We start from the raw sequence: 27,312 nt of genomic DNA on the forward strand, positions 1-27,312 counted from the left end.
ATTAATATGTCAGTAATTTTTATTAACCTCATCTCGAACTCTGAACTAACGATTGTCAGTGTGAGGCCAGCGTTCATCCCTCCGCCATTCAGGGGAGCTTTACATCTAAAAATAGACACGATCGCGAAAGCCGACCAATGAAAAGCGGCGGATTTGCCCGTGGCTCGAATAACACAACTACCTATGAGAATACCTTCATAACGGTATTACCCAAGGGAAGTAACTGCTGTCGGATCGAGTGTACTGCAACTGCGTGTCGTGTACAGACGAGACCCAAACAAACGCGAAGTTTACAGTTCACAAATTTTTATGAGCAGACGAGTGGCTACGCATTTGTAGATTTCCAGCGGGATGGATGTGAACATTTACATCGTGTTAGCTGGGATTCTTATTCTTGGAGCTGAAGGTAATCTTTTAATATTCTTTCAAGGTTTCATATAGTTTTGGCGATAGTTCGGGGTCACAGCTCTCAGCTGTGTAAGCAATATCGCCGTCCCCTACAAGTGAATCGTGCCGAATTGTGTGTACCCCTCGCTACAACGCGCTCGGGATTATACCACGGTGTTTCCATGCTATGTTCATGAATTATTACCGATTCTTTCACTTTCAAACTTTCACTAACGCATCGCCCAAAATCAATTTCTTAAAAGGATTCCATCAGCTATTTGAAATTTGTCAAGTCGGTGTAATATAGCGATCGTAGAGTTGTTATATCTGCTTTCACACTGACATACTTTCTTCCAGCCCCACAACATCGTAGTGTTTATGTTTCGGGGGAGTTTATTTTGTGTAGTGCATATCTCAGCGTCGCAACATGCCACTCCCAAACCATATCGCGGGTTTTGTGCAGAGAGCAGGACTACGAGAGGACAGTGATATGCGTTGTATACAAAGCCTGGCGTAATCTATCGGATTGTCAGTGTAGATTTGAGTGTGGGTGTGGATTACTCTAGTGGCAAGATGGAGAGACCTGTTAATTTTTGGCTGTTTCCTGTGGACTGATAACAACATATAAAACTGCATTGTGCCAGTGTTATGAAATCCCCTTTCTGACCCTAGCACCCTTGCTGGCAATATTTTATCAGATAATCCACAGAGATTTGATACCCTGTCCTTAGTTATCAAACACAGAATAGATGTTATCATCTCACATTGATATTAAGTGTGGACATCCGGTTTGGTTGTTTTTCCGACTGACATATTGTCACCCATTTTGACATAAACATGTAAGTTGATATACGTAGTAGGCGTTAAAAATGTGTAGTAATTAAAAATGGTATTATCATCTAGATAGTTCTGATTCGTATTTGTTGAAATCAGCCATATTCTCATAAGTCTATTGTTTAAGAAGCCCCCGTTAAACATATGTTGCAGTTTAATTATTTTATACAATTAGTACCTCTTCCCCCACCCCCAAGCACAACACCTGTGAGAAAGGATTATATTTTACCTCAGATGGCGGTTTTTCAGTTTATGACAGCGCTCGTGTAAATATTGGGTAATATTGTTTCGAGTACATTGAATCACATTTGTAGTCAGGTTGACACACCCTTCTCGTTTGGTTTCCCGTGAAACAATGCAATCATTCCTCTGGGGTATGTTTAGTGCAGCAATGGCTAGAAAATCATCGACACTTTCATCTGTTTAAAACATATTTTATGTAAGATGAGATCTGGTAGATACAACATGGATCCAGAAAATGTCTCCTACCTGCTCACCCACAGAACCTGCACACTGCTAATACAAACTGAGCTCTGCCAGGATCTGTCATTATTTTCCATTTACCAGAAGGACGTGGTATATTTTATTGTTAAAAACATGCATGGTAGACTCAAGTTAACGCGGAATATCACTCAAGGAATCTATTAATATATTTCTCTTTCAAGTTTGAAAATAAGACAACGCATATACTTCTTGGTGTGCATATGTAGATCGCTTCACCAGAAACCATATGTTTAAACACGCGTAGGTCTACCGTCATCACGTCAAGAAACAGCATCACTCTCGATTAAGGTGAACCTTTGATTTGGAAAACAGTATACTAAGCTGACGACTAGTTTTTGAAGAAATATAGTTTCTGTACTTGTTTCAGACTAAGATATATGTCACTCCGAACCTCCTTGACCCAGTTTCTTCGAATCTTTCTGACTGATTGTTTGCAGGTAAAGTCATTGAATGACACTTAGAAAATAACAAACATCAGGTAGAGTAAAAGGTACTCCGAATCATTTTGAGACCAGTGACAACGTACGTTTTATTCCTAGCTATACCCATCACTGATTTAGTAGATTTTGTGTAGTGTAATTTGTCTGTCTAGAGTTAGTCTGTCCCACAGTCCCTGAACCGTATTATTTTCCCTACAGCCTGTCCCTCCCTGTAGATCTAATGTCCTAAGTAAAGCAAGTGTAGATAATTGATTGTGGTCTCACTGGGTTTCCTATTCAATTTAAATGGATTTATTTGTTACAAGTAACACTTTATATATTCAGGGACCAAGCGTTGGTTAAGTTAAGAGTCTGCCTGTGTGGTTGTTGTTCATACTAGAAGCCTTTCTTGTGACCATCCGCATGACGGTAGGCCAACCTTGACATGTGCAGTGCAGCTACATCTGTCTGAGCGTTTGCCGGTTGTACTGTAGTGTGAGGTTGAGTCGTTAGGAGAATGCCGGTTTCTGTACATATCCCCAGCAGTTGCCGTAGCTGACACTGGCCGGTGTTTATTTGTCTCCTTGCAAACCCTTTAAGATTACAATATCCCCAGATGAATGCTTTGAAAATGAACATGCACTCCCTTGGTTAGGTCACACCCATGTTAACGGTGTTAAATTGTCGAGTGCAGTTCCATTTGCGGCAATGTCTGCAAGCTTTCGCAATATTTTTGTTCCGTGATTACAACCACATGTCAGATTTCTCTGCTCCCAACTACATGCAAACTTATGATCGGAGCCTAGAACATAGAACTAATGACAAGGGACAAGAACAGAGAACTTATCACATTTGACTAGAACATAGAACTCATGACAAGGGACTAGAACATAGAACTCATGAAAGGGGACTAAGACATTGAACTTATCAATGTTGACTAGAACAAAGAACTCGTGAAAGGAGACTAAACATAGAACCTTTTGATATGGGACTAGAACATGGAACATGTTAACACATATACAGGAGAAAACTAAGTTAGGGGTATTGATATTTTTATGATTTATATTTCATTAGTGTATCAATTAATAAACAGATCATTTCATAATTTCAAAATTTACAAACCCTAACTATGTTTGTGCTGTATAGAACATAAGATGGGGACTATATCAGAACACAGAAACTGTGGGGATATTTAATCCAATGTAGCCACGCATTATACCTCCCTGCCTGTCGCCCCGTAACCTGTAGCTGGGGTGAAAACGTCTGGCATCCTGTCATAGCAATTGCAGTAATCACCATCATGCTTCGGAGCAATAAAACAGGCATAGCAGTTACAGCGTTCATTTCTTATCTGTGGGTTAAGACCCGCAAGGCGGTCATACCGATGGCCAATTTTGGTATCTCGTTCCGAGAAAACGAGCCAACACTATCATCATTTTCAACACCATGTTATTGCTTTAAAGTTGGATAAACAATAGACATCAGAACTAAACAACTTGGTAGGTACATTTGCCATCATGGCAGAGTAGCTAGCGTGTTCAACATTTCAGCGATTCCGAAAATTTTGAGTTGCAAGCAATTTCTTGGGAATTTTTTCTCATTTTCGTTGGCGATATCTGACTTGCGAATTGCATTCTTTGGAATATGTGCAACCAGCATGTAAAATGTAAGCTCAGGTCAACACCTATCCATTCCAGTCGTTACGTTTACGTTGAGGTCTACGGATCCATAGACTTTGTTTCAGGTAAAAACGCGTGTGTTCGTAAGCCAAGATGTGCATAGTGAAATGTTGAACAAACCCAACGTATGAGTTTGTTCTTAGCTGCAGCGACAGTGGTACTGTGTTATTGCCTGCAAATTATTCCCATGTGACTTCCGGTTGTCATGCCTGGTGAGAAAGCCTACCCATCGTGTCACATGATGACCTTCTGATTGCACAGTCAGGAAGAGGCGACACGGGGGCAACCCTATCTGATCATGCACGCCACATTTGGTCATAATTGTTTTGTTTTTCTCTGCTGAACAAATCTGGGTCTCTGACTCGGCCTTAAATGTACACAGATGTAATTGAAATCAAGCTGACAACCTTTTGACGAGTAATCATCGCCAAGTAATTTGAGTAGTTTTCTGAGCTATCGATGTATATAAAGAGCTTTGACATTTTGTATTCTGATATTCCAATTATGATTTGAACTCTGTGTCGCGGATGAACTGCAGATACATGGGATAATGAAGTAGATGCAACATAGGTCCAGTATGGATATAAGGCGTCGACGATGCACATATCTCCGGATCTGCTCAACCCGTAACAGTTGCAAAGTTTTGCTGATGGACACACGTACGTGTCGTTTCTGACCTGATCAATACCTACGTTCATTAGCCGGGCATTGTAAATTCACAAGACCCGTGAAGGGGGTTCGGGTGGTCAGACTCACTGACTTGGTTGACACATGTCATCAGTTCCCAGTTCAATGCGCATGCTGTTGATCACTGAATTATCTGGTCCAGACTCGATTATTTACACACCGCCGCCATATACCTGGAATATTGCTGAGTGCGGCGTAAAACTAAACTCACTCACTGTTAAATCACAACACTTGGCTGTGGGCATAAATATAAAGAACTAGTCCTGCTTACTGGCAAGTTAATACTTGAGGTCCAGAACCTTGTGTTGGTACGTAAGGGTGTTATCAAACGATCTTTGATTACTGATATTAAGGATTAACTCGAGTATACTGCCCCGCCTAGAGGAGCACCACCACACTCAACACCATAACGCCAAAGTAATTGTTGACTTAAGGGACAGCGTTCTGCTCATGTGTGTAATCTTCGACCAAGTGTAAACATTGCACGGCCAGATTAATTTGTGGTATAGGTGATTGCATCCCTTCAGCCAATCTTCATTTGCAAGATGATATATGATTGACTCTGACAAAAGGGTAAAGTGTATTATATACCCATGGGTGGTTTTATTCGGAATGAAACCAAGACATGCAACATTGTTCCTTAAAGAGACCTTCTCGTTCTCTGATCTTTGACTGCTGCAAGTGTCGGACTCTTGTGTTGTCAAATGCAGTTTTGACAAATAATCGTAGAAAATATAGAGCATTTCTGGTATAAAACTAAAAAGCACTGGATACCAATCGTAGTTTCACAGTTTACTGTTATTCCTATAGATTCCATGTTTCCCTGCTCCCGGCAAATGACGTTTATGTTTCTGTAATTGAAATATTGAAATACAATACTGTGTATGGTTACTCCTTGGTGAACAGAATGTTTTGTCTTGACAAGCGGCATCCTACCGTGAGCACATTCGTGGGACTCCAGACTGCATTCCGTAACATTCCTCAACATTTATCGCCCAGGCAACATACGCTGGTAATGGAGGTATAGCCTCCTTCACTCAGAGCAAAACTTGCAACCTGTTTCAGAATTCTGCATTTCCCATTTCAACCTGTTTATTGAAGGAGCATGTGTGTTTTCTTCGTACATGTGACGAGTTACATAGCAGGCGCAGATGGTCGACCCGCTTCTATTTCCACATCATTAGGTTTATGCTGGTTCCCAACACAGCTCAGAAATTAACCAATTTACCATCTATCCTTTGAATTATTCATGCAATTTTAGATGCCAGTTATTTCAGTCGATTCTGACCCCTTCTAAACACATGTATTCAGTTCCGGCCCCTGCGCTCTGTTCATGATTCATCCAGGACTTTTTATGATTGCCCGTATGCAACAATGGCGATCGTGGTCAGTGTGGCCTTACATAACAGCGGTAACGATCTACTGAATCGGAAGTTGAAGGGGGTTAATAGAGGTATCTTAAACTGACGCGTTCAATCACATGAGACTTGGAAATACCAACAGAAGCGACCCATTATCGGCTTTGTTGCGTTAGTGTGATACAATAATCTGAACACACTTAATCTTCATGAATAATTGAACATTGTTCATTAAACTGAAAATGATTTAATTCTTTTGTGGCGTGTTGATTATTAATATCAGATTAAAACCGAGCATAAAATGTGTAATAAGCAGGTTTAATGAAACTATCATTAATGATATGTAATGGATATGACCGAATTCATATTATGTGCCACTTAAAATGCTATTTCCACAGGAAGGTTGTTATCGTTTATATAACATTTATTAATAATTTTCCTTGGCAATAAATTGTCCACACTGCCGACGAAGTACAGTTTTCATATGCGGTAAAACTGTTATATCACATACCCATGGTTGGCATATGTACAACAGTGTAATACTACAGCTGAGGACTATTAAAAGACAAATCCGAGTATGCTGCAAATAAATCAATCTATTAACCTCCGAAGTTGACTCAGATTAATGTGCCTATAATTATCACCCATTATCTAGGCAATTGGTAAATGGTGTAGACCGCGTTGTCGGTATGATTAGCACGGCCAACAATCACCAACTCGAGCACCTGTTGTGGTCACGTGATTTGGATCATTGATACGCTCAAATACAAGCATCATTCTGTAGTCTAGGGCGCTTTTTCCTTCAGTTGTTTTAAAATTACCATATCATGTTTGATATATGAAAAACTATGATGGATTGTTATCGTGTATGGACTGAAATGAAACATGGGTGTAAACAATAAGTGAGGCGGGGTGTGATTTTACGAGAATTTTATAACCTATTCGAGCAATATCACCACCGGAAGACCATTTCTGTCTTCACACTTTCCTCCACAGTCTGCCACACAGACCCTGAAACAAATTTACCCAGTAAAGCCCATGTAAGTCTGAAATATATGCCTCTTATAAGCACTGGTTGCTGAAGACCCGGATCTTCATGGGTCTCCCGCCCTTAGTTTATGATTATGTTTATCATAATTAAAGAAGTAAAGGAAATAGGTGGCTATAGGTGACACCCCTGTGTCTTTTAAGTTGACGAACTGGAAGGACAGCACTCAACGCTGTTGAAACTTGGGACTATATTCGTAAATGCGTTGCATAACCATTTATCTTGATAATATATTCTACGTCGTGTCTTGTATCCGTTGGTAGTTACATATTGCACAACTGTCACTCTCTGGATAGTTAGGATAAATACACGAATCTGAATCTGAGAAACAATAATCCGCGGTGGACGAAACAAGGCACCTGTTATCTCTTCATGTGCTTAATTACTGACCTAACACTGTGTTGTAATTACAGGGAGGGGTACAGAGAGTTTACACGTCCCCTGTACTTTACGTCGTTCAACACATGATGACGGACCGACATTAGTCCTAACTATGAAGACGTTTATTACTTCCAAACGGAGTCAAGCAAAATTCCAAACTGGACTACCCAATCATTCGAGATCTAGCTAAACGTTTCTCCCATTACTTTAGGGCCTGCGATATAGATTCATATATACTTACACCATTGGGCCTTTTCATAATGATTGGAGGACATTGAAAACATGATGGTAAATATTCTAGATTATATAATGTTCGTGGTGCGACTGCTGTTGTTACATTGGACGAGTGTTAGTAAGATTAGCTTCAAGAATTACGCACAAAGCAATAAACCCTTTGAAAAAAACCAAGAATTTAATTGGCACTTCCGGGGGCCGTGAGCAACATTGACGACTGTTCATTTCGTGAAGATGTGTTTTCCCTTCAGGAGGAAACAACGGCAAAACTCCCGAGAAACAATGGACCAGAGGCGTCTATCCATTGTAATAATATACTGGAATCAAAGCGGCAATGATAGCGACCACAACTGTAGGCTATGTAACATCACGAGGACTACGTTCAAGAGATCCATTGAAGGAGCGTCCTGCATTTCGAGATTAACACTAATTAGCTTGGACACCCCTATTACTCCGCCATCTTACTTGCAGGTGCTTTTGTCAGTTTTCTTTAACCCGGGGATGCCATGATTAGCTGTATCGGATTAGGTGGCGAATGGGCTTCAATTGTCTCCGGATTACTCGTCCGCTTTAATCAATGACTGTGTTTACATTTTTGGTGGCTATGGTAGAATCAATATCATTGTACAAATGAAAGAGGCGGCACAAGGGTCATAGCTGTACATTGTCCAAATGCACCCTGGTGTTGCTTATGCAGTGAGCATTTACTCACACTAATTATGACCGTGGCACAGCCATATTCGGGGGTATCTAATATGGAGAAGACGGGCAATTAACCAACGTGATTTGCCAGTATCCCGGTGTCAGTTTCACCCCGATTAGACAATGCCACGCGTTTAGCTAAATGTCTGCTGTCTTAAATCCAGTTGTCACGGTAACGATAAGCCCTTGGTTGCGGTACATGCGTAAATAAGCCGTTGTCAAGCCGTTTGAGGAACTAGAATTGTTTCATTGAGTTGCCGTAATAATGTTGGCAATTATAGTATAACAGCAAGTTTGTTGTTTAACGCCGTACTTAGCAATATTCCAGCTATAAAGTGTCAGTCTGTAAATAATCGCGCCTGGACCAGACAGTCATGTGATCAACAGAATGTGCACCAGTAAGTGAATGGTGTCATGCGTGTTGTATCATGCTGCAAGAGAAATACTTAATGTCTCAGCAGTGAACTCGCACTGCAGTGATTTTCACGAAGCAATCAAACCTCATCATTGATGTTTGTTCCTCTGTTTCTAAACTGTTTGGATGTTCTTTGCCACCGTTTCGGAACAGTTTCATTGAGGACAAGTGTTGGGCAGCTGACGTAATTTGCACTTGAATTGTAATTAGAAAATCAGACATAATTAATCTGAAAAAATACACCCGCTTGATTATCGTTGCATAAACAGTTGTCCATCCCATCTGTATTGAAAGCAGCGAACACTGACTGGTTAGCGGAACAAGAGCTGGGAATTCAACGCCTAGAAATCTCGTGTTTTTCACAGGCAAGTGTTTCCAGCTTTGAATTTTCATGAGAAACCACTTAAGCTCAGCACATCGTGGGTGTTGTGACGTAAACCAACACGCAGCCAGCGGAGCGACCTCGAAAGGGTGGGGAGAAGTTTGATTAAGAAATGCAGGGAAGTGTCGCCCTGTGTTACTTGGCGGGGAATTAAGCTCTAACGACGTAAAATCGAAGGAGTTTGTCATCCGAGTTAATTTAAACTGTCGTCTCTTGATGCAACATGACTGACTATTAATTCGCTTTGAATATCGTGGCATGCGCAATAACTCAAGAGGTCAAAGGAGAGCACGTTGATGGCTGGCAGATGTCGCCCTGTTTTTCAAAACAAATCACTGAGGATAATGTTATTTTTCTGTCGTCATCAATCCTCAGAATTTAACTCGTTTTCTATATTTTCGCAGTGGTATGAAAAACTCATAGGAACGCTAATATCTGTGGTCAAAACAGGTGTGTAGCAGTACATTGTTTAGATATTACACCAAACGCTATATTACTGTATACGAGGGGCGGCGAGGTGGCCTAAATGTTTCGCTCTTCACGCCGGAGACCCGGGTTCGATTCCCGACATGGATAAGATTCATGTAGCCCATTTTTGGTGCCCCCCCGCCGTGATGTTGCTGTAATAAGCTAAAAGCGGCGTAATTCTAAACCAACACTCACTGAGTGTACACGAATAGGCGTCATTTTCATTAACGCAAAAAACCGTTACCACAACATCAATCATTCACACCACCGACGAGTTTTCTTTAACAGATATAAGTTTTCATTATTCAGATCTAATTGAAATGATATTGTTTCAATCTTCATAGTAATAGTAACATGCAAATTTAATGTCAGTTCAACAAACACGGTGGTTTATAGTTTCATATGTGATAATGTTACAATGAACAAACTGACGAATTCACAATAGACAAATTGTAAAATGGCCAAGCCATCAACATACCAAACCTCCAAACTTCACCGACATACGCGGAAGGTATCAAACGGTTCAAACGCTATGAAGAAAGACGTGCTGCCCTGCCACTTCTATCAAAACAGCGATATCCTCATCGCACCTGCTCACGAGAAGTATTTTCTTAGCTTGAGTGTGTTCGCCTCTAGCAAGAAGATGACACCTCTAATTATCTGCTCGAGCTACGAACACACTCCACGAAGCTGTGGAAACGTGTGGAATCATATAACACCTTCTGTTCCCGTACGTAACGAACGTCTATGGTTTAGCACCTTTTTCGCATTAGCGTGTAGGGGACTTCTATGTTGATCCACATCCATCTCGTCAATACTGCTTACTGTAACGATGGTATCTCTTACAGTCTTCAAAGTACGAGTCACCTTCACTTTAACGTAGACTTCCGACAGTCGCAGTGCTGATATGACTTTACTAACTGGAGAGCTGAGAAAGAATGTGCATCACAAGCCAGTAACATAAGGATTGTAAGTTCATTTGTCACTCTCTCACCTTGGTCGGTTCGACAGTTTGTTCACCGCGTGATAACAACCGACACCTATAGATGGTTCTTGTTCTTACCCGCGACGTTCGGTGACCCGTAAAGATCCCTGTTCGCATTAATCTTCAGTTACCCGTATTTGTCCTCAGAGGCGACTTACGGGATCGGGTAATCAGGCTGGCAGACATAGGTTTTGACACGTCATTTTATCGCAGTTGCCTAGTTACATGCTCATGCTGTTAATCACTGGATTGTCTGGTCCAGACTCGATTATTTACAAACCACCACCATACAGTTGGAATATTGCTGAGTGCGGCGTAAAACTACAAAGCCACCTCGGCGCTTGGTAATATGGCTCTCTTTGTCAATATAATGTGTATGAGTAACAGGTCCATGTTTGACAGGTACATGAGCATCTTATAAATCGCCAACATAATAGACCGACATTAGTCAGGATCAATACAAGTAGATCAAGACGGACACAAACATGCACGTCGCCATGTGTGCCTATAGTCTCTCTCACAGTCCCAGAACCACATCATTTGGCCTACTGCCCAGGCTTCTCTACAGTGCTGAGGCCTTAAATGAAGCAAGTCTAGGTTTCTTCGACTTCACGAGGGCCAATAAATATGTCTGTCACTTATATCTGATGGTTGTATGATGCGACTTCTAATTGGTAACGACCCCAGCACATGAAATCCCAATGCAGATGTTCTTAGTCTCTGAATCTCTGATCTCCCCGGGTCTCCTTTTCAGTTGAATGGGTTTGTATGTCACTATCAACATTATATATATTCAGAGACTGAGCATTAGTCTAATATGCCCCCAAAAGCGCGACGTTAAACCCGATTTCACCCCACCTATTTTCGTTTGAACATAACCCATTGTTAAGTGTAAGCCTTTTCATCCTCAACAAAATCCTCATGTAACATCTCCATGAATAACCATATGACCTGTCTCCCAAACGTAAGACGACAACACGCAATCCAAATGTAGGGTTTGTCGACACTGATAGATGCGCAACTTGTGAAGGAGGTTGTTTAGACGGATGCAGGTCATGAGGATAAAGCGGTTTGGTCCATGCTACTAATAGGCGACTGTTACCTAAGTACCAGTTCCGAGTAGTGTGTGGACATGATGGAGAAGCTGCCTGGAGGGCTCAGATTGGCTTTTTCATTACTCATTATTGTGATGAACAAGGGTAACCTTTCGGTGACGTCCACCCAATTGAAGAGGGTCATTTCATCCTTACTGACGGCCAGCCACGAGAAACGGCTTGTCAAGAATTCTGTGGTGTATGTTTTCAATGGGGAGTATTTAAAATATAGTTTAAAATATACTTCAAAAGTTGTGAGCTGGTCATTATGTTTCATCATACTTCTCTCCGAAAAACGTCTGCTCACAACGCTATAGTGGTGGACATTACAGGAATGGCATTTCTTCAGGTTGTGTTCCACAGCGAAACTGACGTCATAATCATTTGTATAATGCATTAAAAAATATGCCTGATCTTGGATCATCTTCGAAGCGCAGTATTCTCCTCTTGAGCTCCTTGTCCGCGCCCGAGGAATGAACAATATATCCATCTGGAATGTTGGTGACGTCCTTATACGCCAGGCTCTCGTCCTACCTCGATTTCATAAGCTGTAACCAGTGGATGTCAAATCTGCCACAATTTCAATGATTCCCCGTAAACATTATGTGCTAAGTCTGCGTGGGTCTGTTAATTTGTAAGAGCAATGTAAAATGTGTGCAGCAGTGTAGAAACCTTGCAGAAGGTCATGCACAAGTCATATCCTTTGTTCTTACTGTCGTCTCCAATGGTGATTACTCTTAAAGCTGCTTCCATTCTACATAGTAATCACACATGTTGTTCTTCATCATTGGATTTGTCATGAGAATTAATAATGGCATAGCCAGTCGCAGCGTCGTCAAGAGTTTAAATTTCAGCGAGAGGAACAATTTTGAAATTTCTAATTGTCTGAAAGATCACTTTTCGTCAAGAGATTGTCTTTGTAGGTTTCGACTTTGTAAAGGACGTGATGGAAGTTTTGTTCGGTAGTAGCAATAAGGTGGTGCCTGTGTGGAGCAGCTATCACGCCAGACAGTCCGTTTTGTGGAAGTATCAATGTTAGGAGTCCATTAATATCGTTTGTAGGGTTTGGATCCAGATTCCCGACATTAATCTCACTGGACGCATCATCTTCAATTGCGGTAATACGACTCGACATCTCCGGGGAAATTACATACTGTAAAGGTCACGCTTCCTTTGCAGTTGGCCACCGACTAGTGAAATGTGAAAGTGTGAGGCGAAGTAGGCTAAAACGGTGTTCATGCACTCATGTTCCACCATGACAATCGTAGGCCAACGACTTGACACCTTATTCGGTTTATTACGTACAGGACAGACCCACGAAGATCCAAGTTAGACTGGTTTTCAGCAACAAATGCTTGTTGTAAGAGGCGACTAACGGGTCCGGATGGTCAAGCTCACCGATTTAGTTGATACATGTCATCATATCCCAGTAGCGTATGTCGATGTTTATGCTGTTGATCACTGGATTGCCTAGTCCAGATTCGAGTTTTTACAGACTGCAGCCATGTAGCTGGAATAGTGCTGAGTACGGCGGTAAACAATAACCAAACCAACCTTACTAGGCATCTCACATTCCTGCGGTGAGAGTTTTCAAAACCAGCCACTCAATCAGTTATGATCCATTTGCATGTCATTTTCTAATGAACAAAAATTCAAAGGCTGAAACCATTGGCTCGTCCGACCAATGAGCAAGCCTCTGTTTTACGCTTGGTGTGACTGTACACAAGGTAGCGCATCAGAAGAGATGTGGCTACACATATAAAATGTGATAGATGTGGTATACAAAGCAACGTAGAACTAAATTCCGATAGATGTGGCGCATAATTATCCATTCCAAATATGTCAGTTTGTAAGCAGTCCACCATATTGCGAAAAGTTTGCACTTACAATTAGATACTGCATTTAAAATGAATGCATGTGTATTAACATGACGTGCAGATCATGTTCTCATGAGTAGTGTCGTCATGCCTCCCGTTCCATTAGCAGAATGTCATCTTAGATTCTTCAAACCTTTGTCGTTGTTTTAACTTGTCATTGTGCCGGCATGTCGTCTTGCAGCATTAGCAACGCAGCTGACAGGGGCAAATGGAGCGAACGTGGCTTTTAACCTTGTGAAAGGATATCTTTTAGATAAAAAGAGTAAAGTTGAATCTGGCCAACCAAACTGGATGATTAAATAATCGCGAACATCCCCAATAACATACAATTATTTGCCATGATATTTGGCATGGTTAACGTATGAAATGGGGTTTTCTATGACATTGTTGTTCTAGCAATACCACGATGGTCAGTATGTGGTAGAGACCAGGTAATCCAGTGATGGACAGCATGTGCATCAATGTATGCAGCTGCCATTGCAAGCAACTCCGATCCCAGAAGTCGCTTTCTTTGTTGTTCAAAACCATTTCTAACTCAATGTGTTGGCACACATGAGTTCTTGAATACCAATTCTAATCCGGATCTTTGTGGCGGTTGGGACAAACATGCGTTGTTCAGGACCAAAGCTAGCCTGGATCTTCATGGGGGTTGGAAAATATGGGTTGTTGAAGGCTAATTCTAGCCCGGGCCGTCTTGGGGTTGGCAAACATGGGTTGCTTAACACCAGTCCTAAGTGGATAACTCTCTCATGCATTGTGACAGAAAGAGGACGTCATTACTCTTTCATCTTTTGCCACAAAGGGTCTGCTCTCTGTCACTGGATGCATGATATGTTTGTGAAAAACATCTTAGTTGCTTGTGTTTTGATCATATTGATTACTTTGCTTGCCATGATGTGACCGGGTTTTTAAAAAGCTGATGTCAAATTGAAATATGCACCTTAATCTAATGGATTAGAATGAAAGAGTTTTCAAAAATGGAATGGGAATTTCACGCTCACGAACTGTAATTATTCATGAAGTAAATCCAGCCAATCTGTTTGCCGTGCATTTCCTGCGGATACCAAAATAAGATTTCAAGTTTTGCAAAATGACTCGCAGATTTTAAGATTGAAATAAGCTTGCAGCAAGTTTTAAACAAAGGGCAACAACAATGTATTATGGCATCATTTAAAGTGCACGTGAAATTCATTTAGAGAAAAAGAAATGACAATTTTCCGGCCGCAGTGAACCAATATCTTGAGGGTAGTCCTCACTAGCACCGTCCTAGAAGCTTGCCGTCTTCAAAAACCTTGCCAATTGGATATGGAAAGAAAAGATCGAAGATCACCCTTTGGGAGAATTAGATTTCAACGGTTCCCAGAAATGAGACCAGAAAAGTCATTAATACTAATTTGCACAAGTACAGGATGACTTGACCTTCTGTAAGCACCGTTCGCGATTAAAGGACGCCATTACCCCTAACGTGGTATCCCGCACAAACGGACATCGTTGCTACATCATATGTTGGAGTCTCATGGGACAAGGAGCGAATTGCCAATTTATCTTATACGTTAGAGCATGAATGGGTAATTCAGCAGACCGGTTACATTGTTTTACCTTCTGTCGTTTCACGTAGAGTGATTGAGTGTGGTTTTACGCCGCTTTTAACAATATTCCAGTAATACCACCAAGGGACACTAGAAATGGGTTTCACGTACTGTACCCATGGGGCATCGAACCCTGGTCTTCAGCGTGACGAGCTGGCGCGTTAACCATTAGGCTAGAGTAGATTTTTTTACTGTGTAACCCCACAAACAATGCGGGGAACCAAAATCTGTGACTGTTGTAGAAAACGTGTGTTTTGTATTCGTATATTTAATACGTCAGTTTCAAACTGAAGTATTCTTTTGCATTGGCGTAAACTTCAAAGTGTAAATTTGGGGATTGCACGTTTTGTCAGTGCTGCTTCTGTGTTATGCTGGTGAGTGAGTTAGCTCTTAGCAATAATCCAGCAATATCACGGCGGGCAACACCAGAAAATGGGCTTCACAGATTGTGCCCATGTGAGGAATCAAACCCTGGTTTTCGACGTGAGGCAACTCCACTGCCCTGTTATGTTGGCGAATGACTCACTGTCAGAGTTGCAAGCCTCTGATATTCTTCTAAAACGTACCTTAATTACATGAAAGTTACGTGGTCAAGACAGTAAAATGAGAGGTGGCTAGGTGGTTAAAGTGTTCTCTCGTCTAACCGAATACCCTTGTTCGATTACCACGGCGTTCCATGCAGAGACCCACCTATCTAGTGTCACCTATCGTGATATTGTTAGCGTATAAGTAGAGTAAAACTAGTTTTATTCACTCTGTCTCAGTTACATGACCATGATTTGTACTGGACTGTGCAGACAATAGCGGGTTACGCGGGGCCTTCAAGAGGTTGCTGAAAGTCAGTTCGTTCATCATTTAACCGATACGGGAAAGCAACATTGTGCAAGGGCTGTCAAACAGCACGTGCTGCACGTGCTGCACGTGCTAGTAGTTAATCGCAACATCGACCCGCATATAAATTACAGGGCTTATTTGGAGCAATAGATCGACTGCGAAGTTTTTTATCCGCCCTTGTGACAAAGGTCACGAAAATAGGATACCGTCATCATATGCTGGTCGTATGTGATACGTCGCCTTAATTCAACTGTTATGCACACAGAAATGAGAGTAGGGATGTGTAATCTTCCCCATCCGACTTCCGCGATAGACCCCGGTCCCCTTTAACGCTGTCAATCAGGAGAGATTAAGATTGCCCTTCCTACGTTTTGTTCGTTTGAGAACCGCCGGTAGTTACTTGATCAAACAAGTAATTAATTTCTCAGAAATCTCCCCTCGACGAATGTGAATTTTTATTGAAAATGCCATGACGGATTTGGGAGTAATTTGTCTGAGAACAGGGTTCCTGTCTCTTTCTGTTGTTCGACTGCTTGTGTTTTAGACGTCAAAGGGATGCCCGACTATAGAACCGTTGATTATGGTATCTATTTCAGAGGTCGGATAATAACCCTGTCTTTTAAAATCTTACAATCAAAGTTCTGGTCGTGAAACAAGATCTTAATGAGACTTTTACATAACGTGCTCCAATAAGCAATGAAGGTCCGACACTCATTGGACGATAATTAATTGACACTCCATGGCATATTTCTGTCAATTTGGTTGGACAAATGGGTCATCTTTTGGTCGCGACCGGTGACGGATGTTTTCTGTATGGAACTACAGTTCTCAGATCAAACAATGAACATCGAAATCTCTTTTCTACGTCCTCAGGTACAACCAGGAACAAGTAGAGTGGGAACATGTAAATTCTGACTTGTTATTTCATACCTAAGGGGGCGGTGGGGTAGTCTAATGAATAGATCGTTGTCTCGTCACGCCGAAGACCCGGGTTCGAATGCCCCCATGGGTACAGTGTGTGAAGCCCGCATGTTTTGTGTTCTCCGCCGTGATGTTGCTGGAATATTATTAACAGCAGCGTAAGACCAAACCCAGGCATGTCTTGCATTTTTTGTGTGTTCTTCACATGTCCATTATAGCATGTAGGTCGTGTTTTCTTACATCCTTCGAATCATAATTGATCATAAACATTCTTATGAAGGCCGATACACTGCGAAATATTAGTGTCGACATTTTCTTGCATTTGGCAGTTGATTTCCGTGTTTGCACCTTCCTTGTCCATGTTAATTTTGAAACAAAGTTGGAAACAACTGTAGGAAAAAAAATTAAAACCATAGAGAAATATCGACCAGCAATTCCCCCGTGACAGAACCGATGCCATGAAGTGTTGGAAGCGGCGAAACTACTGCGTTAGAGAATCGGGAGAATCGGTAGAAGGCTTATGTAGTTTTTACGTAACAATGTAATTATCTTTTACGTGGCCAGATGCCTCCGTGCCTTACGAGGGCTAAATAACATGAGTATTCTTGGGTCGAAAAGGAATGCAACAAAATCACAGGAAGCAGTTTGTAGGCTTGTTGATTTATGGTATGTTACTCATGAGATCTATCAAATATCCTCACCAGCCGCAAGAGCTATTTAAAGACGTCAAAGAATGTATAGATTATTGCTGGGTTATTGTTTAAGACATCACTTGCACAGATGAAAGTCTTATTAAGGGGAATTATTTTTATTATTTTATTTTATTTTTTTTGCTCCATACATAACTTGGATGTGCTTTTTGTGGAGAGTGCTAGTGGTACAGTTGGTTGATACCGGATTTAGTATTTCTTCGGTTTAGTATGGGTCAATTCTGGAGTGCCATTTGTTGGAATTTCGGAGGGACGTTTTTACGTGTCCCTGGTTATTCTGGTGGTTCCCAATGATATTGAACATGTGACTTTTATATTCCAACATCTCAGACTCCCAAGACTGGATGGTTGTTGTACATCCTCTTACAGGCCTCATCCCATGGGATTTCAGAGGCCGAACAGACCCACATGTCCCACCCGTCTTATGTTCTAATCCGATTATTGGCAGCTGGTACACACTGACATATTTAACGTCATTTGTGTCATACCATAAGCTGGAGAGATTTGACTATTGATTCGAACATCTTTGAGAAGATTGGGATGAGGTCAGCGTGACCTGAAAGTTAATATAAAACAGAGTTGTGTGGGAGGTAGGCTGAACCTCCAATGTAGTTTCGTTGTCATGGTTACAAGGATTTTCCCCATACTTTTTCCTATTTTGAAAAGACTTCAAAATCAGAGCGAAAATAACCAGCGAAAGCATTTCTATAGAGATCCGACCAAAGTGGAAACGTCTTGTAGGTATGTTCAGATATAAGTTAAGCTCGCTAGGCATATGGAGTTTCCATTGGCTTCCTGAAGCTGCTTGAATGCATTCATTAGCCAAAGAAACAGGGAATAGGATCGGACTGGGTATATTATTATTCCTTCACATTCGGCACGAAGTGACATTTGAGGGTTGCTGCACCCAGTCAGTCATTGCCGAGGATCAATAGGGGACACTTTGGCTTGACCTTCGTTCTATTTATGAACACAGAGATTACGTGTGTAGGGTAGGCGTTGTCTCGTGTCCACCCTCTCCTCGCCATCATCACCTCTCACAATAGGCTGACTTTATCACGGTATCCAGTTTTTAATCTCATAGTCATTTATTCCATCAGTGTTCATGTGATTATTTCTCAACAACAGCTCTCTGTAGTACCTGGAGAATCCTGGTATATCTGGAACCGTCCGTGTGACTATTTAAGAACTCGCGGGGAGACCTGGGGAATAATAGCCCTGTGATATGTCAGTGGAAAATTAAAGTTATTCCCTCTCAGACAGATTTGACATTCTCAGATTAGAGCGAACAATACTTTGCCAGAGATACAGACACCAGCATCAGTAATCGTATTAAAGAAAATGAATTAAGACATAATACGGAGTGATTGTCAGGCGGAAATATGGGACAAACAACGGTAGTATGGATTGAAGCAGTAGGATCGAGTCTTTATATTGGAGCAACAGGAGTGTGTCTTTATGGAGATAATGAACATTGGAGCAACGAGATGTTGTAGTGTGGATGAAATTTGTATTTGGGCAACACAGTGTCTGTATGGAGATAATATATTTCAGCAACAGAATTGTACTTTTATGGAGGACATTGGTATTGGCGACATCAGGATAATGTCTTTTTGAAGGATATATGTACAGGGGCAACGAGATATTGTCTTTATGAATGGAATTTCTATTTGGGCAACAGGATTGTCTCTGTATCAAGATGATATATTGCAGCAACTGGGTTGTGTCTTTATGAAGATAATATGTACTGGGGCACAAGGATTGTGTCTTTTTGAAGATAATATGTATTGGGGCACGAGGATAGTGTGTGTGTAGGGAGGTAATATTTTGGGGGAAGCGGGATATTGTGTATTTGATGGTAATATTTAATAAGTCAACAGGATTGTGTCTTTTCGAAGGAGGTTCGTATTGGGGCACAAGGGTAGTGTCTTTATAAAGGAACTTTATGTATATTGGGACAACAGGATAGTGTCTGTATGGAGATAATATATATTGGGGCATCAGGATAGTGTGTACATGGAGGTAGTATGTTTTGGGATAACCGGATATTGTGTCTGTGAGGGTAATATTCAGTGAGTCAACATGATAATGCTTTTGAGGAAAGCATCATGCATCGAGCACCGTTATTAAGGTATCTTAATGTTTTTATACACATGTATTGAGTCATCAAGGTTCTGTCCTTATCGTTGGCTTTTATTTCGGTTTGCCTTTTCATTACGAAAATACACTGATGACTTTGTTTCTTGTATGACAACCACAGTCCACTGAGGGAGGACGAGCCATCTGCCGTGTCAGTGGCTGAAGCAAATGTAAGCTACAGAAGACTCCAAACATTGTGTTTTTTTGTGTCCCGATATGTACTGTCTGCGTCCTGTTCGCAGTGTATAGTTTGAATTGTGTAATAACAATAGTTACTGCTCACTGCATGAACTTGACATTGGTAGAAACATCGTGCCAAGCAAATACTGGAAAAAATTTTTTGTTCGCTTTCAAATATGTCGGGAGATTTCCAATGCATATCTGTACGATGAACTTGATATGGAATGATGTCTGGGGTTAAGATATAATACCCCGATAATTTGTGTTGAATATGTATTCCGAATGATTGATCGGTGCCCATGACAAATGGATCTAATGGAAGATAGCATGCGATTAATATCGGTCAACATTGCACCAGCCTGGCAATTGATTTCTCGGTCTTTACGCTCAGTGGCAAATTGGCTACTGGACTGGGTTTGCATGATTGAAAGTTTAGTAAAAATCTTTGAAGAATTCGAGATTTTCTCCAGAGAGCCACCCCAATTCCGTGTTTATGACCATTTTGTGGAAACGTGGTCTGAAAACACGAGACTGGGTCGCCATGAAATTGGCTTTTTTCGTTAAGCTAAGTGCTTCCATTCTTTTCAGCTGTCACTGGAGTAAAATTGCTGTAGCCTCTTGTGAGATTGTACTTAATTATAGCTATTTTGTCTGACCATGATGTGCTTCAGCGAATTTCACAATTGTGCAAACTGTGCTTCAATCTCGTGTATGCGCCAGTTTATTTCAATGCTACATATGTAGATGAAGTTTAGATTATGCAAATTTGAAAACAAAGGTTTGGAACATTATTCAACTTGCCATGGGTTTTAACATAGTGAATGATTCATAACCTCCTCGCGTAGACAGCAGTCTAGGGAACTGCTAGTGTGTGTGAGGACTTTGAACTTCCAGACATGTAACTGTTTTGTCGAATGTGTGTCAAATGTGACACCAAGGTATTTGTTGTGAGACCCCGTGAACGCCTAGGTGTTTTCTCGGATTTGTACATATGCAACACGGTATTGATCCAACAAGTGCGCAGTTAGGAAGATTATGCATACATAATACTAAGATATATAAAGGGACAAGCAATTGTTCCATGTTACTTTTTATTCTCTATTTGAATGGCAGTGAGTATATGCCATTGGCCCTTGGTGAATTCGGATTCGGATACTCATATACCTTATTGTTATTGAAGGCGCCGTAGAAAACGTTCAGTTGTGAGTTAAATTTTACTCTGCTTTTAGCAATGGTGTCGTTCTGTTATGCTGGTGACTGAATGAGTTAGTGAGCATGGTTTTAAGCCGCTCTGAGCAATATCCCAGCAATATCACGGCGGGGGGCATCAGAAATGGAATTCACACATTGTACCCATGTGTGGAATCGAACCCAGGTCTTCGGCGTGACGTGAAGCACTTTCACCACGTAGCTATCTCCAGCCCGGTTCTACTGTCCGTGTACGTACAGACGTGTGGTTGGTGTGATACGTACAGCCGTGTGGTTGGTGTGATACGTACAGCCGTACTCGCCCGACATCGCCCCTCTCCAGCACCAGAACAACACATCCAGACCCACTGGCTGTTAGTGGCCCCGACCTGTGTTTCCATAACCGGGCCAAAATATATAAATCGAACTCGATTCGTCATAAAAGCGATACCCTCGGCAGTTCCTACGTGTATTGTACTGTTCCTGGGAAACACGAACTTCTGTTGTTTTCAACTTCCCGCTGACTAAGAGTTTCACTGGAAACTCATACTGTAGTCACACGTTGAATCGTAACAAGATGACAATGTCCGCGTGATGCTTCGAAACAACTGCACTTACATAATCAGAATCTACGTATTAAGTTTAACTCTGAATATGAGTGTATTCTTAATGTATGTGGATATCGCTCGCCCGAACAACCGACTTCCCCATGTCGACATGAATCAGCTCGTTACAGACGTAGCTCGAGAAGGACGTGGTGAACAGATTACGACAGCTTTGGTTTATGTTGTTCGGGAGTTATATACCACTGGAACCCGGTTCAAAGAATTATTCTCAGTGGCACTACCTTTCTCCATTTAAGTGTGTTATATACAAGTATCACTACCGCTTAATAACTTATATTTTGTAGTAATTAAAACGCCACAGACCCTCACACCGCAAAGACAACTTGGCTCATTAGGTTTCATGAGCACATAACTCTATGCAGTATCACAACCAAATACGTCCTTGTGAGTTTGGGGTGCCTATGTGTCGCTATGTGTCGACCCCAAGTATTACATATTATGAGTGTTCGAAACCCGAGGCGTGTCGGATATATTTCTACTTTTGTCAGACTGTTCCCATGTTCGTGGACGTTATTAAACTTTCTTGTTAAACCTGTTAAAATGTCTGAGACCTGCATGACGTCGGGTTTTCTTCCCATACTACGTTACTGGAATACTGTCAGAGGTGGCGTCAAACCGAACGCACTCACTCCCTTACTTGAGCCTGGACCAGGGCGGGAGAGCCTACTGGATAAAGCGTTCATCCGTCGCGACGAAGACCCGGGTTCGATTTCCCATATGGGTACAATGTGTGAAACCCATTTATGGTTCCCCCGCCAAGATATTGCTCGAATATTGTTAAAAGCGGCGAAAACCCCAACTCAGTTTAAGTTCATCACTGTCGTGTTACGATCACCACTGTCTTTTCACGATCACCCCTGCCTTCTTACGATCACTGAGCTGAGATCGTGATACCACGTTGATCACAGCTTGCCAGTTTCATTTTACAAAAAATAGGACATCATTTGTCAGGATGTAACATTTTCCTGCAACTATTTGTGTCCTATTCCAAGCGTTTCAGCGGCTGTAAACGTTCATAAATTGTATGAAAGCTTAATACGTGCCAAACTTAGAACAACCCATGCTGTTCCTGGCATTAAACAAGAGCCCCATTATATTCAAGCGTGGGAGACCCAACGCCAGCAGAAGTTTAGACGAAATGATACAGTTAAATTTCACCGGCATCGCACTTCAGAAACATGTCATAAGATACACTTCTTGTTTTGACAAACTCTTCTTTTATGATGAAAGGGCTGATTCAGTGGTTCTTGTCTGTCCTTTCACAGAAAAAGGCTTTATACATTTAATCAAATTACATTTGGTAAACCTTTTGAAGTGAACCGGCGCCTGGTAATTTTTTTTCCTAGCTCGTTTCAAACATACAAATATATTGGGATTTCCAATTGAAAGAAATGTGAATTTTGCCTTGTTAGTATAATAACTGGGGATACCGGATTACAAATTCTATTTGGAAAGACACCACATTAGGAAAGGCATATCATTCTATATCGATATGCACTTGACATATTATAAATTATTTTTGTGTATCTTGAAAACATAACTATCCTTGTGAAGGGTGGGATAATTATCACATGGGGTTATCACTGTGTATACAACAGAACTATGTTAATTCACAGTGCTTCATGTCATTATGTTTTGTGGTGTCATTGTGCAGTGTCTTCATTTCGACTTGCATTTACCTCAAAGGGATTTTGAAACGTTGATGAAGAGAAACATCCTCTGTTATAAAATGCCAACCGCTTAAGTGCTGCTAAACACAGGAAAACGTGAAAGGTACATGATGACGATGCTGTGTATTTTCCTAGAAGGACGGAAATAGCGCAAAGTTTATGAAACATTCCTCATCGAAATCCTTGCCACTCAGGACGGAAGTTGAGAGTTCGTTTCGCGCGTTTAGATTCACAGCTGCGTGAGGCTATTCTCAAGTGTCAACACACATATGTTATAGTGAGTGTAGTTCTACGCCGCTCTCAGCAATATTCCAGCTGCATGGCGTCTGTAAATAATCGAGTTCGCACCAGCTAGTGATCAACATCATGAACACTGACCACCATTAGTCGCCTCTTATGACAAGCATGGGTTACTGAAGATTTATTCTAACCAAGATCTTCACCGGTAAGGTATTGTGAAGAGTGTATCTTCTGGATGGAAATCCATGTATAATATTTAAACGAAGGGTATGTATGAACCCTATGCTTCTCAGAATACGGGACGGGGTATTTAAGTATGATTGTGTGACACTATATGTTCTGAGTGAGAGGCTGGAACCCTCTGCCACGACTAACACACATTAGGAGAAAGCTGAGAAACAGTTCTATTTTAGACTAAATAAGTCATCAAAGCACGAAATGTTTCATGGGTAAAAAGATCTTGTTTTCTTGGTTATCATGTCGTTACATGAGCAGGGTGTGACGCCTATCGTCCCCAAGGAGCAGATTCAGTTGTCGCGCTTCTGAAACTTGAGCGAAACGTGGAGGAAAGACGAACTTTATCATTATTTTCCCCGACATTTACCACAGACACACTGGTGAAAGTCGTCTGTTTTTACACGTGTCAAACAATAGTCTGGCAGTGAAGAATTTCAAGGCAGAATTATGCAAGTTGTAAACAACAGGCACAGGCTACCCTAACGGAATCGAAAACAGATGGTCGCCGGTTCGTGGCCACGAGGAATCTATTTCCACCGCTCCTCTTCCAGCTCATGTGACCTATTCTGTTTATTTCATTGTGATGCTGTTGCTTCTGACCAAAGATTGTTCCAAATATCAGCTTGACGTTGCAATGTTATGGCACCAAAATGAATGAAGAAATATATCACAATTTGTTTGATGTTATTTTCTAAAGGACACAACCACTAACGTGTTGATATACTTGCGTCCTTCCCCAGAGATAGATCTAAAGAGGTGCGTTTCCGTTTTAATCAAAAGTTGTAAATATTGTGGTAATAAAGGACGGAAAGCTAAGATTTTATTTGTGCCAAGCCGATGTCATACTGACATGTCAGCTCCCACATACGCCCTGTACGGAGCACTCGTAGTGCAACCACTCAACAGACGAGGCCGCTGATGGCATCAACATCTGCACAGACGGCAACCCGCATGTACGTCCTGTAGACGGAGCACTCGTAGTGCAACCACTCAACAGACAAGGCTGCTGATGGCATCAACATCTGCACAGACGGCAACCCGCATGTACGTCCAGTAGACGGAGCATCCGTAGTGCACTCACCCTATAGACAAAGCTTGCTACCAACGTCAGTTTCCTCCATTTTCTCGTTTTTCATGGATATTTCACTTTCATTTGTTTCTAATCCCCAGGCTAACATATATCTATTGGCAGATCAAAGTAACGCAAAAAGGCAGAGGTTGACACTGATATTCTTTTTGTATATCTGTGGTGAGTTACATCCCTTGAAAAGGCGATATAAAAACTCCAGCGCTTACATATGTTTGTTTAACGCCGCTCTCACAATAATACAAGTGTGCGGTCTGTGTATAATCGAGTCTCGACCAAATAGTTCAGTGATGGACATCATGAGCACCATTTTTTGCATGTCTCAGTGAAGTCACCGATCCTGACTACCCGATCCCATTAGGCGCCTCTTACCAGAAGCATGGGCTACTGAAGATCAGGGGCGTTGGGGTAACCAATTGGTTAAAGTGTTCGCTCGTCACGCCAAAGACGCCAAATGTGTGAAGTCCATGTCAGGTGTCCGCCGACGTGATGTTGCTGGACTATTGCTAAAAGCGAAGTAAAACCAAAAACTCACTCACTGAAGACTAATTAACCCGGATTTTCAAGGTTTGTATAAATACGATGTCACCGAATAAAAGATGGGTCAAGATGGAACTCACATAAACAATTTTATTGTGGTGAGCACAATTGTATCCTATTGTTAAGTACGATTCCCAGAAACTAACGTGGTTCATTGCATTTTCATGATCTGAGTCTCATGGCGCTATACGTTCCTGTCGCGTTTGATTATTCACTTAAACGTTTTTTGCAAGAGGCGCTCTGAAGGTTTCATCACTGAATGTCAGTGACTTGTGTCAAGATTTGTAAAGCTGTACAACGTATGTGCCAAATTGATTGAGTTGGTCCTTGTAGTATTTTAGGTCTCTGAAAGAAAAACATGTCTTAATAATAAAATGTATGAAACGTCAGCTTGTATGGTTAAATCAATAAACAGATCCACTTCCTACATCACGATTGGTTTGTCGCTGGTATTAGGACTTAGCTCACTTGCGGTGCAGTCGGTAACTACATTAGACATCACCGCGAGCGTGGGCTGGGTCACGACAAGGACATGCCGTATACTTGTCAACAGTCAGCTAGTCATCTACACACACATTCAGGAATAAAATAGCTCTGCAGATGCACCTGCTCCACGCCAATGTACCAACATGTATAAAGAATACTGAAACGTGACTCGTCCTTGGAGTTGGAGGAAAGGCTGCTTTGAAAAGTGCTTACTGGATTGAAACCACGTCGTGACACAGCTTCACATGGGAGGAATTAACGCCCAGAGTAATTGATGTCTTAAAGAATGAATAAATGTTTGTTTTTTATACGCTTTAAATAAAGTCATCACATCTCAACAAAACAAAACAAAACAAAAAACCGCGGTTAGTCTTACGCGGCACATCAAATTCATTCTTGAAAAAAAAACCCGTGTGGTTAATTAAAACCGTACGACTAAAAGTTGGCAAAACGTCGTCTGCTTCACTGTGCCTGTGTCGCCAGAGGGCCCGCAGTGAACCGGAAGTTATGTGAGGAAGGATTTACAGTTATTTTGCTTATCCGTTCACCGATCTGATGATACCCCGTACTACATGGGTATGGTTCCGACAAACCAAAAATCATAGTTTGGACCAACCGGGATTCGAACCCACGATCATGGGATCCTGGCGTGTCAAGGGTATGCAACTCTTGATGCAATATTACAGTGCTACTAACAAATAGATCCAAACAGCCCTACGTGTGAAATATTTAGGTTTACATAATGTCACTTGACGAAATATTGTGTTTTCATGCTGACTGATATTGTTTTTATCCAAATACCGTCCTTAAACAGCTGCGTTGCCAATAGTATATGAGTTGAGTAACTCAAATGGCTAATTAGGTTTCCGGGGTTTCTATTGAGGAAGTGAAAATATGTCACTACGCATGTAGCCCCCGTGTCATTTCAAAATCGTGTTCCTTTCCAGGCTCGTCATAGGAAAAAGAAACCCGTTTAAGATCTTTCATCAATGACTCACAGTATCCAGCCGATTCGCGGACCATTCATGAGAACTTAAACACGCTCTCATGATTTGAAAAGAAACTAAAATAAGGTCGAATTTACGAGCATCTGAGCACATAGTGACCCACGCCATCCTTCAGGCTGCATAACTCTTGCAATACGACACATCCCTCTTTTGTTATGCATTATGTTATACGGGCGGGTTAAACTTGGGACTTGGGGGTTGCTCTTGGCTCCTGTGCCCTTCCTACAAGTCACGTAGTGCATAGTGACGCAATATGAACGTTGGCAGGTGAAGCGTGTACGTGACAATACATTATCAAAGGCGGATTAAGATACCACAGAGTCTTGACTGTTAGAAGAACTACTGCTGTCAGTTCTTACGATGAATCGGTGACTGCTAATGTACGGTGGTTAAATTGACAGTAC

General features: G+C 41.5%; 1 protein-coding gene across 1 annotated transcript in view; it reads left to right on the forward strand.

Moving 5' to 3' along the window:
• Nucleotides 1–236: 236 nt before the first annotated feature.
• Nucleotides 237–27,312, forward strand: part of LOC137268903 (uncharacterized) — a 40,115-nt gene continuing 13,039 nt past the window's right edge. Inside the window, exon 1 of the mRNA XM_067803511.1 lies at nucleotides 237–406. Coding sequence (XP_067659612.1) covers nucleotides 352–406 — 55 coding nt within the window. The 5' untranslated portion in view covers nucleotides 237–351. The remainder of the gene's footprint in view (nucleotides 407–27,312) is intronic.

The sequence above is a fragment of the Haliotis asinina genome, chromosome 16 (genome assembly GCF_037392515.1).
Source record: "Haliotis asinina isolate JCU_RB_2024 chromosome 16, JCU_Hal_asi_v2, whole genome shotgun sequence".
In the NCBI taxonomy this organism is placed as follows: Eukaryota; Metazoa; Mollusca; class Gastropoda; order Lepetellida; family Haliotidae; genus Haliotis; species Haliotis asinina.